At 45.9% G+C, this 15807-nt stretch overlaps 1 protein-coding gene across 2 annotated transcripts; it reads right to left on the bottom strand.

Annotated features, from left to right (window-relative positions):
• Nucleotides 1-1025: 1025 nt before the first annotated feature.
• On the bottom strand, nucleotides 1026-14941 carry IRF4 (interferon regulatory factor 4). Of its 2 annotated transcripts, XM_026842609.1 has the most exons (8): nucleotides 14669-14941; nucleotides 14013-14199; nucleotides 13112-13200; nucleotides 12410-12551; nucleotides 10530-10637; nucleotides 8895-9248; nucleotides 4884-4996; nucleotides 1026-2868 (listed from the first exon to the last, which is right to left on the bottom strand). In XM_026842609.1, the coding sequence occupies exons 1-8, from the start codon at nucleotides 14870-14872 to the stop codon at nucleotides 2725-2727; spliced, it is 1341 nt and encodes a 446-aa protein (XP_026698410.1). In that variant the 5' UTR covers nucleotides 14873-14941; the 3' UTR covers nucleotides 1026-2724. The 2 variants fall into 2 exon arrangements, with proteins under 2 accessions (XP_026698410.1, XP_026698409.1); XM_026842608.1 differs by lacking the exon at nucleotides 10530-10637 and having other exon boundaries at nucleotides 14669-14924.
• Between the last annotated feature and the right edge of the window lie 866 nt (nucleotides 14942-15807).

Here is a 15807-nt window from a genome sequence, read left to right as displayed (position 1 = left end):
TAGTTATTTTGAACAGTAAGAGACGGTCACAAAAATCAAACGCAGCTTTAAAGTCCTTACATGCAAAATAATTTATGGTATAAATCAACATCTTGATTTTCCTTCTACTCTTCCCACTGCCTCATCCCTACAAGAGAAATAGCTCAACCTCCTTCCCTGGTTAAAATAAGTCTTTCACCTGCATCTATCTGCATTCAAAATGAGCGAGTTGTGTTTGGCCAGAACACAGATGGTGCTCTTCTCCCTCCCTCTTCACAACCACTGACTTTAAACCATGTTTCTTTAAGGAAAATAATTAGACACTCATTCCAAAGCCAAAAATGATAATGCAGCTTGATAGTCAACAGGAACCTCCACATAAAGAGAAAATGCCTCCTCCCACCTTCAGACACTTCACAAATCTCGTAACTACTTTTCACACCTTGCTCTGTCTGTAAGCTACTGCACCCAAGGACCCTTCTCAGGACACTGATTTCCAGTAAACTCGGGGCTGCCCAGTGAAATTCACTCCTGCTCTTCACTATTTTAGTTCGTCATCCTCCTTTTCACCCTTTCCCAGCTTTTTTTCACTTGAAAGCACTATGAAAACTATAGTGACTACGGTAACCACCACCTCCATGTCCAGCCACCAGCCTGGCAAGCGGTGGGTCACAAAGTCCCTGAGCGCTGGGCTGGGCAGGGGGGCACCAGATGGGTCCCCAGCCCCAGAGGCCATGGAGGAGCAAAACCCTCAGGTGCGTCGTAGCACCAGATCCCCAGCTGCAGGGTTCTGCTGCATTGTCCATGGTCCAGGAAACAAACAGTCAAAGGACAACCTCCCCATTTTCCCTTCTTCTACTAACTGTAGCTAATATCGCAGATGTTTTTGTAAGAAAAAAATCCCTAACTTTTGACCTTTCCCTGCACTTCTGGCTTAAAACACAGCTCCCCATAGACTTAGCCAGCAGTGCTGCCCATGTCCAGAGTGCAGTACTGTGCCCATTAGATTTGCCCCACTACTGAAAACAACACATAGAAATCAAGTTGGTAGGGAATAAGGACTTTATTCTAAGATGTGAGCTGAAGCAATGAGCATATGAAGCAAGGACCACTAGAAAAAAGTGAAAAACACATCAAATATTTGTATTGTACCAGTCTGAACACAAAAGTCCCTTTCAGTAAAATGTATGCACAGGCCAAAAGCATATGCAGAAGCTCTGAAGGTCACCTAAAGCAGTGCTTTTAATGTCTAAGAAAGAGCTCTCCCCCGTGAAAATCTTTAAGCCAGGCAAAACACTTCAAGTAACAAAGAACACAAAAGTAGATTGATCTGTTCATTCTGTTTGGCACTGTGGAGAAGAAGGGGGATAATATATCCCAAAGGAGTATGCATCTTTAAGATGTATAAATTCAAAGTCCCTAGAACACAAGTCTGCTGCCAGACCAAGTACCAGTTTTTCTTCCTCATTTAGAAAGTCAAGTGAAGTATGTCTGTTAAGCATAGGGAGATCATGCTCTGGAGTTAAAGCTACTAAGATCACAAGGTCTGCTCACCAGCAAGGAAATTTCACTGACATGCATACCCAACAGACCTCGTCTCTGTCTAATAGCACCCTAACATTAAAAGCTGCAAACTCTATCAAATTATACTTCTGTAAAATTTTTGAAAACAAACATTAAAACAAGTATTTCCTTGACTGTCTTAATACAGGAGGCCAAATGCTGCTCTTCTTGAACTCTCCCTTCACATTCATTTCAGTACCACTGGAAGGAAGCTGCAAGTACACACAAGGAGCAGAGCTGGCTCTGTATAAGTCAGAGGTGGTGGTTATTTTAACCTGGCTTATGCGTGTGTCACCAAAAAAAAGGCTAGCAGGACTATTTCTGTGCTATTTTCAAGGTCTGCCAACTTAATTCTAATGCATACATAGATATATAACGCATAGTATTTTTCAATTATAATAAAAATGTAATTTATTTTTAAAGCTGCTCTTCGGGACTCTAGATCTAATTTTAGTGGTTTATATACTAAACCCACAGGTAATATGAATTGAATGTCACTTGTCTTAACACAGTACCATAAATGCATCACCTTAGAAACTGCTATTATGGGGGCTTATCCAATAACAACAGTGGCAGCAACAAAATTCATTGTCAGGACAAATGTCAGTCAGGCATTAAAAAAATATGTCTCTGAAGAATTGCATTGCTTTTAAAAAATACACTGAAATATTCTATACAAGAATATAGGCATCACACTTATTAATCTAAATTTATAACCACTTACATGTATTAGCTATTCTCAATAAAACATCTACATTTGCTACCTACCTACAGTAGCTACAGTTTCAGATTGGGAACACCGCAAATTTATGTACCTTCCCTGAGATCAGTAATCCAAAATAAATAGCCCTGCAAAAGTAACAGTGTAAACTCTGGATTTAAGTCTTCAGTAAGAATCAGTCCTCAAAACCCAAGGAGAACATTAAGCGGACGTAAACATAGCAATCATTTCGTCAGTTTTGAGTTATTCTCAGCGACAGTGGAACCTATGTGAGATGTAGCATCCAAATGTTGAAGACCCACCATTTGTATCATACAATATGGTTGTCCTAGTTCACTTTCCTATCATTGAACCCCTGAACACATCCAGCTGTGATGTGGAGCTCCAAATTGCGACTTAGATATGCTCCTCCACTCTGCATAATCTTTACAGTGCCTTTAAAAACACTCTTTCTGAGGATCTTATTCTTGAATAGAGGAATGGCGAATAGATCTGTGGTAATCCTCTGGACTAGTCACAAGTTCTGGTAAGTCATAGCCTCTCAGAAGATGTCCACTGTTTTGTTGAGCAAAGTAATACAGCTGCCTGGCAAACATTGGTTCAACCTTAAGAACAGACAAAATGTTAATCAGACATGTGACAAAATTTCATTCCTCATCTTAGTTATTTATAGTGGGTTTAACTTAAAAACAAGACAGGACAAAACAGTTCTGCTTATCAGAATGGGAAAATTATTTCAGTGTTCTCACTAATCTTGTTTTAAGTTAGGCCTTGCCTGTTCTGCTGCCAAGTGCCTTGCTAACTGCACACACCTCTTACTTCCACAGTCTTCATTTAGAGGGGCACATGACAGTGACACAAATGATGTAATAGTAATTGAAGCCCCTTAGGCAGCCCCTGGGTGTAAGTGATGCCTTCAGGCCAGACAGGTCCATGGCCACTCGATGTGGTCAAATGTGTACATAAAGCACCGATAGTCTTGTCTGCATTGTAAAGTACTTTGAGAACCTAACCTGAAATGCTGGAGCTCTCAGGCAGACTGAGATAAGTCCCAAATGACTGTGTTTGAAATTAGACTTCAGTCTAACACCACAGTCACTCTTGTTTCTATTCATTCAAGCTCTGATGAGGAATCTGTTCAACCATCAAGAGGGATTTGTATGATTTAACACTGCCTTCACTTCTGTCTCTTCACCCTTGGGGCTTTGGGCCTTGACTGCAAATTTTTAAGTTGCACACTGAGAACAAACACCTGCAGCTCTCCTTACTCTCGGGGGACAGACAGGTTGGATAACTCTTCTCCACAACCCTCTCCTGCAGGTCAGGCAGCCCTTCCACGTTAAGATATGGGCACCGTTTTGGAGAAAAAAATACACTGTCTGTGGGTCCTGCCTCTGGGAAGGGAGAGACCCAGAAGGGATCACTGCCTTGGAAGACCCCCACCAAAACCCCTTCCCTTTCCTCTCTCCGGCATTTGGAAGCAGCTGAGTGGAGGGGTAGATGGGAAGGCAGCGGGGCGAGTGAGCCAGACAGCTCCCGGCACACAGCTGTTTGGTGAGATTGTGGAGCCCCACCAGCCCATGAGCCAGGACAGCCCAAGAGGTTGAGCAGGTTGCAAAGGAACTGGTAAGGGGAAAGCAAAGATCTGGAAAGAGGAGGTGGTACAGGCTCACAAAGAATGTGCCAGGACAGGAGATGGAGAAGGGGGCTGGAGAGGAGATGCTAGAAAGGAGGGATGGAAAGCTGGAAAGCCAAAATGGAGATGGAAAAGAGTTTAAGGAGAAACAGAGATGGAAATCTATCTCTAACTAGCCCTTGCATAGCTCAAGATGGATTTTTGAGCTTCCCACCTTCCACCCCAGAGACTCGCTAAGCAGCGGTGTGGCAGTACGAAAGCTACGCAGCTAAGGGGAGGCCACAGCTTATGACAAAACTCTGACTGAAGACCCATGCTGCTACCAAAGGGGCTTTTGAAAAATTAAGAGACAGCAGTTTTCTTCAAAGATGCAATAAGCTAAGCCATGCCACTAACATGTGCATTATCACCTCTCTTGTGGTTTTATGGCCCAGTACAGCCAATTTAGAAAGTACCTGGTCTCAGTCTCTGTCATCACCCTCTCTCAGATAGCATCCCGAAACACTAGCTTTGAGTGTGTGTGAACTGTGGTCAGAGAGCCCATGAGCTTGCCAGCTACCTTAACCCTGAAGCTGCACAGGCAGCCCCTGCATCCCATTAAGGGCTGGGATTCTGGAGCACCCTCAGGTGCAGCGGTTGTGAAAGCACCATGTCCTGCACCAGCCTGGCAGCACAAGGAGCTGCACAACTGGGCCAGCAATAACAATGCAGCCCAGCTCTTCCCAGGTGTCTTTCAGCTTTGGGTTTTGAAGGGATTTGCAAGAGTTCATGGATGACACTTATGCTCTACAGAGAGGGCAATCTGGTGCTCTGCCCTGCTGAGGGCTACCAGTCAGTCTTTGGCAGATCTAGGAATTCAACCCTGGTCTGGATGGTGCTGCATTCTCAATAATTTATTACCTCCCTCACAAGGTAGAAAAGCCTCACTGTCAGATTCACATCCTCCAAGGAGTATGTTTCTTTTAGGTAAGGTAGCCTACTTACGTGGGCTGTAATTAGTTTCCTCTGCCTCTGTGGATCTGGAAATTCCTCCCCAAAGCACAGAGCAACCTGGTATCTCGGCAGTGGACGTCCATGGTGAGCAAAGGCTTGCAGCTCTGGAAAGAGAGAAAGGGCCATGTTGAGGGTTAACCCCGGCAGGCAGGCAAGCACCACTCAGCCACTCACTCATCCTGCCACTGGGATGGGCCAAATCAGAAGGGCAAAAGTGAGAAAACTTGTGGGTTGAGATAAAAACAGTTTAATAGGTAAAAATAATTAAAAAAAAAAAAAGACAAAAGAAAGGAAAACAAGTGATGGAAAAAAGCAAACGCTCACCACCAGCTGGCCGATGCTCAGCCAGTCCCCAAGCAAGAGCAACCTCTGGCAAACTCCCCCTCCTGACAGTTTTACTGCTGACCACGAGGTCATATAACAGGGAATATCCCTTTAGTAAATTGGGGTTATCTGTCCCAGGTGCATCCCCTCCCAACCTTTTGTCCATCCCGGCCTACTTGCTGTGAGGGCAGAGTGAGAAAGGAGAGAGTCTTGATGCTGTGCAAGCACTGTTCAGCGTTAGCTAAAACACCCCTGTGTTATCAGCACTGTTTTGATTACAAATACAAACCATAGCACCACATGGGCTGCTATGAAGAAAATTATCTCGGACAAAACCAGTTCAGGTCAGTAAGAAAGACTTCGTGGATGGCTGAGCTCCAAATGGATGGCCCTGGAGCACAGTGGGAGAAGATGAAGTAACTCCAGGGGAGGATGAAAGAGACAAGAAAAAGATGAGAGGCAAGACACTGAGTTTGGAGACTTTCCCACAGATCAGAGGGAACTAGTTATAACACTGCAATTTTTCCATTTGCCTTGCCTCACAAGTCATTTCATATGCACGAACTGCGATATCTTTCAATTAGTATTTCTATTGGGCCTTGACAACAGAACCTCCTGGAGCAGACTCTGATGGTAGTTGGGACCCACTCAAGCAGAAATCAGACAAAAGCGCTGAAACTTATGGCTGAGCAGAGCCAGAGACTCAAAGTATTGCAAAGCACAAAATTCAGCCTCAGCTACACAGTCATGGAGCCACTGTCATCACTGTGCCTAGTGGGGGATGGGGAGGCAACAGGAGGCAAGAGCAGGTGACGGACCTCATTTAAGCCATGCACTGAGCCAGCAAAAGAGCCTGTGTCTTCTGCCCTCCTGCACTCTCTTCACTAACCCACAGTCTTGCACAGAGGGGAAAAGATCAAATTATATAATTATTCCAAGAGTCAAAGTGTCCCCTTCAAAAGATAGAAGGGGAGGCCTTTATAAGAAACTTCCACTTGGATCAAAATCACTATGTTGTGTTGTAGACACTGCATTTCCTTCCAGAAAAGAGAAAAATCCATCTAACGCAATATGCTCATTAATGTCTGCGTTATGTGCAGTATTCCTACACAGTAGATTGGTAAAGATTTCATTTTCATTTATAACTCTAAGCATGCTTTCTGGAAAAAGTTAAAATTAATATTAAAACCAATGTCTTATAATGAAGTACCCCCTGCTATACAGGAAGAGGAGAGTCTTTGACCTTGGAATGACAAATGCATCTTTTCCCAGAATACACCCCTGCCATTTCTACTCCAACTGCAACCTTTTCAAAACAAGGTGTGACCAGTACCACAACTGGTCTTACTAGGAGGGTCAGTTTTAAGAGTAAACCAAAGGGCAGCTCACTTAAAACAGGAGTTTTCATAGTTCTCCCCAGGATCTCCCCAAACCCCCCCTAAAAGTTCTGTGAACTTTCTGGAGATACGCCAGGAGAGAAGAGATATTTTCCATGGAACCCTCTTTCCCTCTGTGCTGGCACACAGGGCAGGGCAGGACAATCCACTCAAGCCCAGTCCAGCCATAATGCTAATGAGGAACTTGCTGTTTCACCCCATTTTACTTGGCCTCAGCAATTCTCCAAACCCTGAATACCTGTGGGAGTGCCACACAGCAGCCCATGGCATGGACCTGGAGAAGAAAGCCCCTTCTTTCCCACCAGCAGGATAATCAGAGCTTGAGGTCAGCCTTGCTCTACTCTAAACCCCCCCCACTTGCTCCATTTCCCTTTCCAGGCTCAAGCACCTCCAACACCACAGGGTTCCCCACGTATCTCCCCAAACCTTCCCCATCTCCTGCTACTCCGGCTTCAGCCATCCCTCCATCCGTCAAGCCCATCCTCCTCTGGCTGCCACCCTCACATTCCCCAATTCTCTTCCCCTATCCTCCTAATTTCCACCCAGCCCAACTTACTGCATTTATTCCACAGGAGACCCCAGAGACCACTCACCTACTTTCTGGTCTATTGCCATTTTAGGCTTCTCAACAGTACAGACTGCTCAACACAGGCCTCGACGCTCCAGTGCAGTTTGCACTGCAGGGTCCAGCTCCTCAATAGGCTCCTAACAGCTGTGGTCCATAGGAGTTCTGCATCTCTCCCTTTCTCAGGTGTTCAAGATTTCCCCTCCTTGTAGAGATCTCCTGCCTCTCTTCCCAAGGAAGGCTCAGGTTCCTAAGGGGGGAATCCCTAAGGTTGCCTGCAGTCTGGGACCTCAGTACATTCAATTAACATGCAAATATGATACACCCATGGCAAGTCGCTTACAAACCTAGCTGAGCATCAGCACATGCAAAAACTCACTTTGCACACACCACAGACTTCAACCACATGCTTGGGTTTGCACAGGCATTGGTGCATAAGTAATTCAGGAGGGGGGAAAAATAACTCTTGCTTGAGCTTATCTTTGGGGTTAGGCATCTAAAAAGAGATGTCCTGTCAACCGTTTGGAAGAACCCAGAGTACATCTAAAAAAACACCTGAGAAAAGGGAAAGGGATTTCCAAAACCATCATCAGAGGCAAAATTATACGCCTTTAAATTAGCATGTGATTGAAGCCCAAGCCAATACCCTGACCTCAAATTCCCCTTTCTAACTGTCAATTCTCACATCCATGAGAGATTCTCTCTTCAAATGCATTTCTTGCTTGACCATCTTGCTAAGATGGTGCATCAACCCTGGAATATGAAGTATGCTAAAGCTGTTGGTTTGGATTTTATGGGGTTTTTTTAATTTTCTAAGGCATTATTCTCCTTAGAGAGTCATGCCGGTGATGCTGCCCTTTTTCTAATGGGGAAACACACCAAACCATCAGCACACAATTCACCTATAGCGATGCCACACAACTCAAAAAAGGGCCAATGTGTATTCCTGCTGCCCAAGCTGTCCTCTGGGACAATGACTGGTTCCAACCCATTTCTCTGGGGGGACAGCTTTCCTCCCTCTAACTGCTCAGAAGTCCTGGGAAGCAGAGTTGAGGCTCTGCCCCTTCCCTCCATGGGCTGGAAGAAGGTGGCACTGTCCTGAAGTGTGGCCTTGTCCGCTCTGTACCTCACTGTGTGAAACGAGACCCTCCCACAGAGCTTCTCCCACCTTCTTCCTTAGAGTATTAGGCAATTCTGAAACTCCAGAGTTTGTGGAATCCTTTCTACCCCCAAGATATCTTTTAAACACTGGCACAGACTGAAAAGAAGGCTTTCTACTGAAATTCATGCTGGTGTTTGTTTACACTGAGCAAGATCTCAGGCTTGCTCTGGGCCAAGTTGAGAGCAGCGTGCATGCAGACCACAGACCTACCTAGGACTTAAACTAGCAGATCCAAGATCAGGATCCACTTTCCTCTGTCACTCAATTTGTGGGAAGGCTGTTTTGTTAGGTTCCTCCTTACGCTTCTTAAAGAGATGTGGGGTTTTGAGTATCACCAGCTGAGCATCAGTTCACTCCTGCTAGTTTGTGCAGGGACACTAAACGTGCACAGAGAGCAGTTTATTCAGGAACCAACCACCCTTTGACTGTGCTTGCTCAGAAGAATTGAGGGGTAATTCTTATGGTAATTCATAAGGTAATGTGAAAAGAGCACCCCCGTGAAGCTGATGTAGAGAGAGACCCAGAAACGATATCAAAGCCATAGCAGAAATTACCTGCTAAAAACTGCTGAGTATCAAAGAGTTTGCATGTTTGGTCCCGCTCCAGCTTGTTGGGTCGGTCACTGCAGAGTGCCAGAGGCCCGTCCCAGTAGATCCTGCTTTGGCAAAGTCTCTTAGCATAGAGGCCATCGGGTGCCATCCACAGTATTACTCCTCGTTCCAGGTGGTTCAGTAGCTTTTCTATGTTCTTCCTCTGGCCATTATCTTCTGGATAAGGGAAGATAACTTGCTCCAGGCTGCTAACCTCGTAACTTTGGCCATGGGATATCCTACAACCTTCAGGACTAGAAGTTGTCACTTCCTTTACCAGTATTTCACGGTAATATAAGCAGATGTGGAGTCGACAATCTACAAGGAGGAGAGAAAAAAAAAAATCAACTGTGATACATGGCATGAATGTTTTATGTTCCAGATCTATACTAAGATCAAGAGACAAGTTTGCATGAGATTTCAGAGCCTTGTGGTCACTACCACACAGAAGACAGGCTCACATTAGCAAAAAATCATATAAAGAATATAAATACTAAAACTTTAGGGGCATGGTAGCATTAATGCTCTTTCATTTTATTACAAGAGCTACTGATGTGGGAATTGAGCAGGAACTAACATCCCGCAAACTTCACATTTCCGTTTAAAAGGAAAAGTCTGCACACAAAAAGTCGTTGTTCATCACATCTTCCAAGTTCATGTCACAATTAGACCCTCCGGCTCAGTACACTTCCTCAGATTTAATCAGGGAGTAGCTGTGTTTCTCCTCACATTTTGCATAAAAGAGGCTTCTGCACAGGGGACCTGCAAACTTGCACTCAGCTGCCTGAAGAGAAGCAACTGCTGGCTCCAGCTCCAATAGGGCTGCACCCGAAATCCCCAGCCTTACTTTCAAATGGCCATTCAGTCAGCTTGGCTGACCCCTAAGAACTCACCCAGCACTAAATATATATGTGTGTGTGTGTACAATATACATTTTTATATATACATATACACAAACACACACACATATATACATACGTACAGACCCTGATTCTGGAGAACAATCCCGCCCAAGAGACCTGCTGAGCATCATGTTATAGGTTTAGCCATTATTTCTGTAAAAAAGCACATTTCCATGCCTTTTCCCAGAGTTATTCAGAAAGTCCCCCAGCATCCAGACATCTGCAAACCTGGCTGAAATAACTCCCCTTTTCTTTCCCAAATGCTTTTTTTCACCAGGAATAACAAAGCAGAGCAAAGCCAGATGGCACCAGCAGGAGCACAGAAGGTACCCAGGTAACATAAGTTTTTTGGGGGGCTCCTCTCAAATGAAAAACCAAGCTAAAAGTCACTGACCCTCCAAAATTTCCAAGTTCCCCTGGGAAGGCCCGATTTGGTGGCTCACCAAAGCAACCCAGCACTAACACCACAAGCCAGCAAAGCACTTCCACTAACTTTAACCGTCTCCCTCCCTTGGAGGTGGGGCTACAAGTGCTTAACTATCCTGGAAAACAGAGTCTTAAGCCCATACACCAAATTGATTCATTAAAATATTTTCTTTTTCTTTTCTTCTTTTTTCTTTTCATTAGAGAGATGGTGTCAGAAGTGAGAGTCTCTTGTCAAGCTCCCCAGAAAGCCCGGGGGGGTTACGGACCTTACCTGACAGGGCGAGGGCTTCACCAGACCTTATGCTTGGCTCAATCGGGATGCCAGGAGTCTGGGACTCAGGAGGGGCACAAGCATAAAAGGTTCCTGTCACCTGACAACCTGTTTTCACAAACAAAAGTCAGCAACAGCTGCCTAAATCCTAAAAGAAAAGCTCAGGCAGAGATCACAGCGATGCAAAAGCAAGGTTTTTTGGGCCCCACCAGGAACTTTCTCCTTCCTCCTTCTTAAAAAGGTCCTATTTCCCACTTTTTCCAGGTATGCCAACTCCACCAGTCTCTCCAGATGTTATTTGTACTGTATTTTTATTTAGGCCTGCACAAAATACTTACTCCCTGAACATTTCAGTATTCCCCCTATTCCTTTTTCTTCACTTAACATGTTATTCTATTACAGAAATAATTTACATTTTTAACTAGACTAAAGTGCTCTTAAAAGTTTACTGCATAAAACAATCCATTTTGTGTAAGGCATTTTACTAAAGATGGGTATAACAATAAAGCTGGAATTAACACTGTTTTAGAAGTAGGTAAAGAAAATTGTGCAGCAGGAGATTATTAGGGTTTTATTACCTGCTAGTATTAGACTGTTCCAAGAGATGCTTTTCAGTAAATGGATTGTAACACGGGCAATTGGTGTTTTCCTGTTTCTTAATGTCAATAAAAGTCTTTGGAGAATGATGCAAGTGACTTGCAGACAAGCGCACACTACCTTTCCCAGCAGCAGAACCCACCACGATCAGAAGCTGGAGTGATGCAGACACAAAACACCCACATCTCTTGCCATGTTTCAGAGTCCAGTGAGAAACCCCATACCAGCCACTAACAACTGTTTCCAAATTCAGCAAAGCATCTGAACTTGTGTTCAACTGCTGCTGTGTTTAACTACTTCAGGGCAGAGTTCATTCAGCTTGCTACCTTGTTTTTTATTAGTAAATAGCTCAACTAAAAATAAAGGATTCTGCCTAATAATTCCAATATACTGCCAGCAAAAGTTGCAGTGCACTGAGCATTTACTTTCTAACAGACTCAAAGTTTTCTCTGCACCAAAACCTCTAGAGAGCTGTCCTCTGAAAATGTAGTACCTGCTCTATGTCCTTCCTCGCTTCCCAGCCCCTCCTGCCCTTTTGAATCAGCTGCTTTTCCTCACAAAGCAAAACCCTGCATCCTCAGGTGAGTTATCCTGCAACGGTCTACAGTACACAGTTCCCTTTCTCTCATCTTTTATCTTCTGTGGGCTTCAGCATTGCCAGTTTTCACAATTCAGGCTTTTTCCTAAGGCTGCAGAAGTTGGAAAGCCATGATTATGTTAGGCCCTGGTACTGAGAGATCTTCAGGGAAGAGAACATCCCTTTATCCTATTCCTGCTGCACCAGCCCAAGAGAGACTCAATCCACGACAAGTTGTCCCACTGCCACAGCACTAACATAAAGTAATAATTTCAGCTTTCTTCTCAGGAGAATAATGCCATTTTAGTCCACAAGGCTGGAGGGAAAACCTCACTAATGTGTGCCTCAAAGGTCCAAAACCAGAAAGCAAAACTAAAGAACACATGTTCTCATTTGGGCTTTTTTTGGGGAGGTTGGTTTCCTTCTTACTGCTCAGGGCTTTTGAGACAGCTGAGGACTTTTGGGAGCTGAACTGTATCACCTCAGAGGACTGCACAGCCCACACACCACACATATGGTGGCAGTGAAAGCAAGAGCCAGGACAAAGGCTCTTGCCTTGGCCCCATGGCTCTCTTTGAGGGGAGCCCAGGACTCCTCTCCAGCCACTTCTTTTAATTCCAGTCAAAGCCACAAATAAGAAACCTGAAATCTGTGGTCGTTCTAGGTGACCAACCTCAGCAAGCAACCCTAAATGGGATCATCTTACCATTTTCACAGCCAGGCCCTTGCCAGTGATGACTGCGAGCTGCGAAGGGGACGCTGGCACACTGGTAGGGGATGTCGGGATGTGGCTGCTCCGGGGCAAACTCCCTCCAGTTCCGTTCATGGGGCACCATGTAGTTTGGTACCTATTCAATTTAACGAGATATTCTTTTACTCAGCAGCTGTCAAAACTGATGCTATGCGTTGCATCAGCTTTCACATTTCAGCTCCTTGATTTGCTCTGCCAAGGCCCGCGGAGGTCTAAGCATTGCCCAGGCTACACAAATGGCACTTCGCCACCACCACCAGTGAGGCTTTCAAATGAACTTCTCACCACTGGTGTAAATAATAAGCAGGGTGGAATAACAAAAGGCAGTCAAAGCATTGCTGGTAAATGTCTGCTCGGAAGAGCAAGGCTTCACTGGGTGCTTACATTCTGGCGTCAACAGAATGGCAGTGCACTAATATCTATCATCCAACAGCAAAGAGCTATTACTCAGGGATAAACAATACCAAGGGAAATCAACTGCCCTGTGCCTCATATGACATTAGAAAAGTTGCTTCTCAATTTCTCAGTTTTCATAATAAAGTTTCTTCCCAGGGAGAACTAGAGAACCACACCAGCAAAGACAGACACAGCACATAGCACAGAAATGGTGCTGCTCAATGTACAAGCACCAAGTGAAATGCGTAACTAATGTCACACCTGAGATGGTAGCGAAGTGTAAGGAGACGTTATTGGAAAGGGATGGTTCATCATTAATGGTTGCTCCTCCATGCTGATCTGTTTTGCACCTAAGTTCACCAGAGGGAGGAAAATAAATTATGTCAACCACACCTTAAGGAAATCTGAAATTGGCACATTGAAGACAAACCCATACAACCTGCCTTTGAACAAACAAAGGACTAAAATGCCCTCCAGCACCTGTTTGGGACAGGATTCCTAGCCCTCCCTTGCAGGCAGCTCCAAGAGGCAGTCTGTCCCACTGGGCTTCCTGGTACCCCAAAGGAAAGTGCTGCTCAGCCATAACCAGCGCGTCGCGATGCCCCCCCAGACCCTGCCAAGCCTCTGCCTCCTGCAAGCCCTGCCTGGCACCAGGGGCTTCTTTGGGCAGCTGGCACTGCCTCCAGCTTCTGCCCAGCAGGCTGCGAGCTGGGCATCCCTCGTTCCCAGCTCTTCCCCCCACAGCAGTTACCTACTGTCCAGCTCAAAACACTTCTGCTCTTCCCTGAACTTAAAACCTAGATCCAGCAAGCAATATTTTTTGCATGTGTGCCTGTCCCTTGAGCTGCTTGCTTGGCTCTCGCTACACAGAACCGGCAGGAAGGCTCCAGCTAGAAGAGTAATTCCTCCAGCAATGTGCAGGGCCCTGTCTGCATCTTCTGCAAGGGCTCCCTTTCAACGCTCCGACTCAACCGCCAGCAGTCCTCTCGCAGACACAGCCTCTTAAGTCATCGGAACAAGCTGCACTTGAGCCTTGCTTTGTGGCTCCTTAAAAGACTTTAAAAGTCTGCAGGGCCATTCCAGAAAAGCACGCTTCAGTCCTCATATGCTTACAACAAGACATATTCACACTCTGTTACACAGGGAATTTGAGATGCTTTACCTTTTTTAGCTCCTTCTGGCACTATTCTGTACACTTTATAGGGATCTGAGATGTCCAGCTGGCTTCTCTCTACCAGTTCTTCAAAGTCATTGCTCTTGTTCAAAGCACACCTTAATCTTGTCTTCCAGGTAGGGGGATCTGGTTTATCAATGCCCTCTCTGAACTTTCCTTTAAAAAGAGCCCAAGCCTGGAAACATTTCAGATGATCAAAAGAACAAGGGGAAAAAAAAAAATCAACTACAAGGTACAAGTCCACAATGCTTGAAACAGCATTTATATGTGCATCAATTTACTCCTTACATGTTTAGGCTGAGAAAAAAGCAGCATAGTAAGGTAGGAAAAACAGTTTATCAGGCAGAAGGAAAGGGAGAAAAGGATCCAAGATGAATGTGGAAATAGATGTGCTGCAGTCCCACAAGCATTTAGCTCCACATAGAGAAGAGGGAAAGGGTGGGCGGCCTCATCCTGCAAACGCAGGGGACACCAGGGCACAGCCAGGGACACCGGGCGGGCAGTCGGTGGCAGTGGGCACCCAGCAGAGCCAGCCTGAAGAGGTGGGCGGCGAGGATAGGATGGCGAGGGGCCACCGCAGAGCCTCCGAGCATCCCTCCTGCCCTGGCTGTGTCCCACAACCCCAACCCCGGATTGAGCCCTACCTTGAAGAGAGCAGCATCCTCCTCGCGGTTGTAGTCCTGCTTGCCGGCATGCTTCCAGGGGATGCGGAAGATGCTCTTCTCGTCATTCTCCCATACCAGCCCCGGGTACTTGCCACTGTCTATCTGGTCGATCAGCCACTGGCGGAGTTTCCCGTTGCCACAGCTTACTGAGTTCATCCCGCACTCGCCCGGCTCCAAGTTCATGCCACTCGTGTCACGGGTTGGGTGGGGGGTTTTGGGGTGCCTCACCAAGACCACCTTTCTGCACACACCCAAGCACTATCTCTCTGGGGGGCTGTGGAGGAGAGGGACAGGAGCAGGATGGGGGAGAAAAAAACCCACAGGTCATGTGTCAGCTGAAGTCCCCATATAGAGCCCTGCCAACAGTCCCCAGTGTCACACCTATCATGCCAAACAGCAGCTACAGTGTGCAGGGGGGCCCTGGGGAGCCCGAGATACACGGTACAGAGCTTCAGGAAACTGGGCACAGCCCCCCATCGCCCTCCCAAGGCACCGCTCTCGCTGCAGACTTTGACAGACTTCCCCCCTGTCCCGACACTGTTTTGCATGAACGTACATGGGTTGTTGAATTTTTCATTGCAAGTGGCATAAACCCCCTGTCCTTCTCAGAGTTCAACTGGGTTTTTACTTTTTAACCAAAAAAAGAAAAACTATTGCATTAAAATGTATCTGCATCTGACAGTGCATATATGTAACGTTAGACACACGCACGCAGTTTGGAGGGCTTCACATGCAGTTATGATTTATACAGACAGCATCTAACTATAACATCAAAGTAGTTTTCACAAGCTCACTTAAGCAAGACACATCTGAACACATGATGTCCTATACATATCTACCCCTCCAACTGCTCCCAACACGCAGATATAGTAACATTCAAATCTATACATTGCAAATACCTAAAAGTGGAAAGACACCAACCCACGGAACCTGGCATAAGGGCACTGTCCCTGGGGACGTGGGAGCTTGCAGAGAGCCCCAGCTACACGCAGAGGTGCACGCAGGCACTGGGAGCAGAGCGGCTCTGCAGTGACGGGCACCCACTGAACGGTCCCAACAAGGTGGGGGACACCCACACCAGTGATGGGCACCTGGTGTCAGGTTTGTCTCCTCGATCT

Source organism: Athene cunicularia (genome assembly GCF_003259725.1).
Source record: "Athene cunicularia isolate RWA chromosome 2 unlocalized genomic scaffold, athCun1 chr2_part1, whole genome shotgun sequence".
NCBI classification, from domain to species: Eukaryota; Metazoa; Chordata; class Aves; order Strigiformes; family Strigidae; genus Athene; species Athene cunicularia.
The sequence above is the reverse complement of the archived record's forward strand: the minus strand, read 5'-3'. Positions and strand labels throughout refer to the sequence as shown.

Coding starts and splice junctions, on each gene's coding strand:
- IRF4 (XM_026842609.1), bottom strand. CDS start 14,872: ATGAACTTGGAGCCGGGCGAGTGCGGGATGAACTCAGTAAGCTGTGGC. Junction 10,638..12,409: donor AGGGCCTGGCTGTGAAAATG/GTAAGATGATCC, acceptor TTGTGAAAACAG/GTTGTCAGGTGACAGGAACC. Junction 9,249..10,529: donor TGAAGCCCTCGCCCTGTCAG/GTAAGGTCCGTA, acceptor TCCTCCTTGTAG/ATTGTCGACTCCACATCTGC.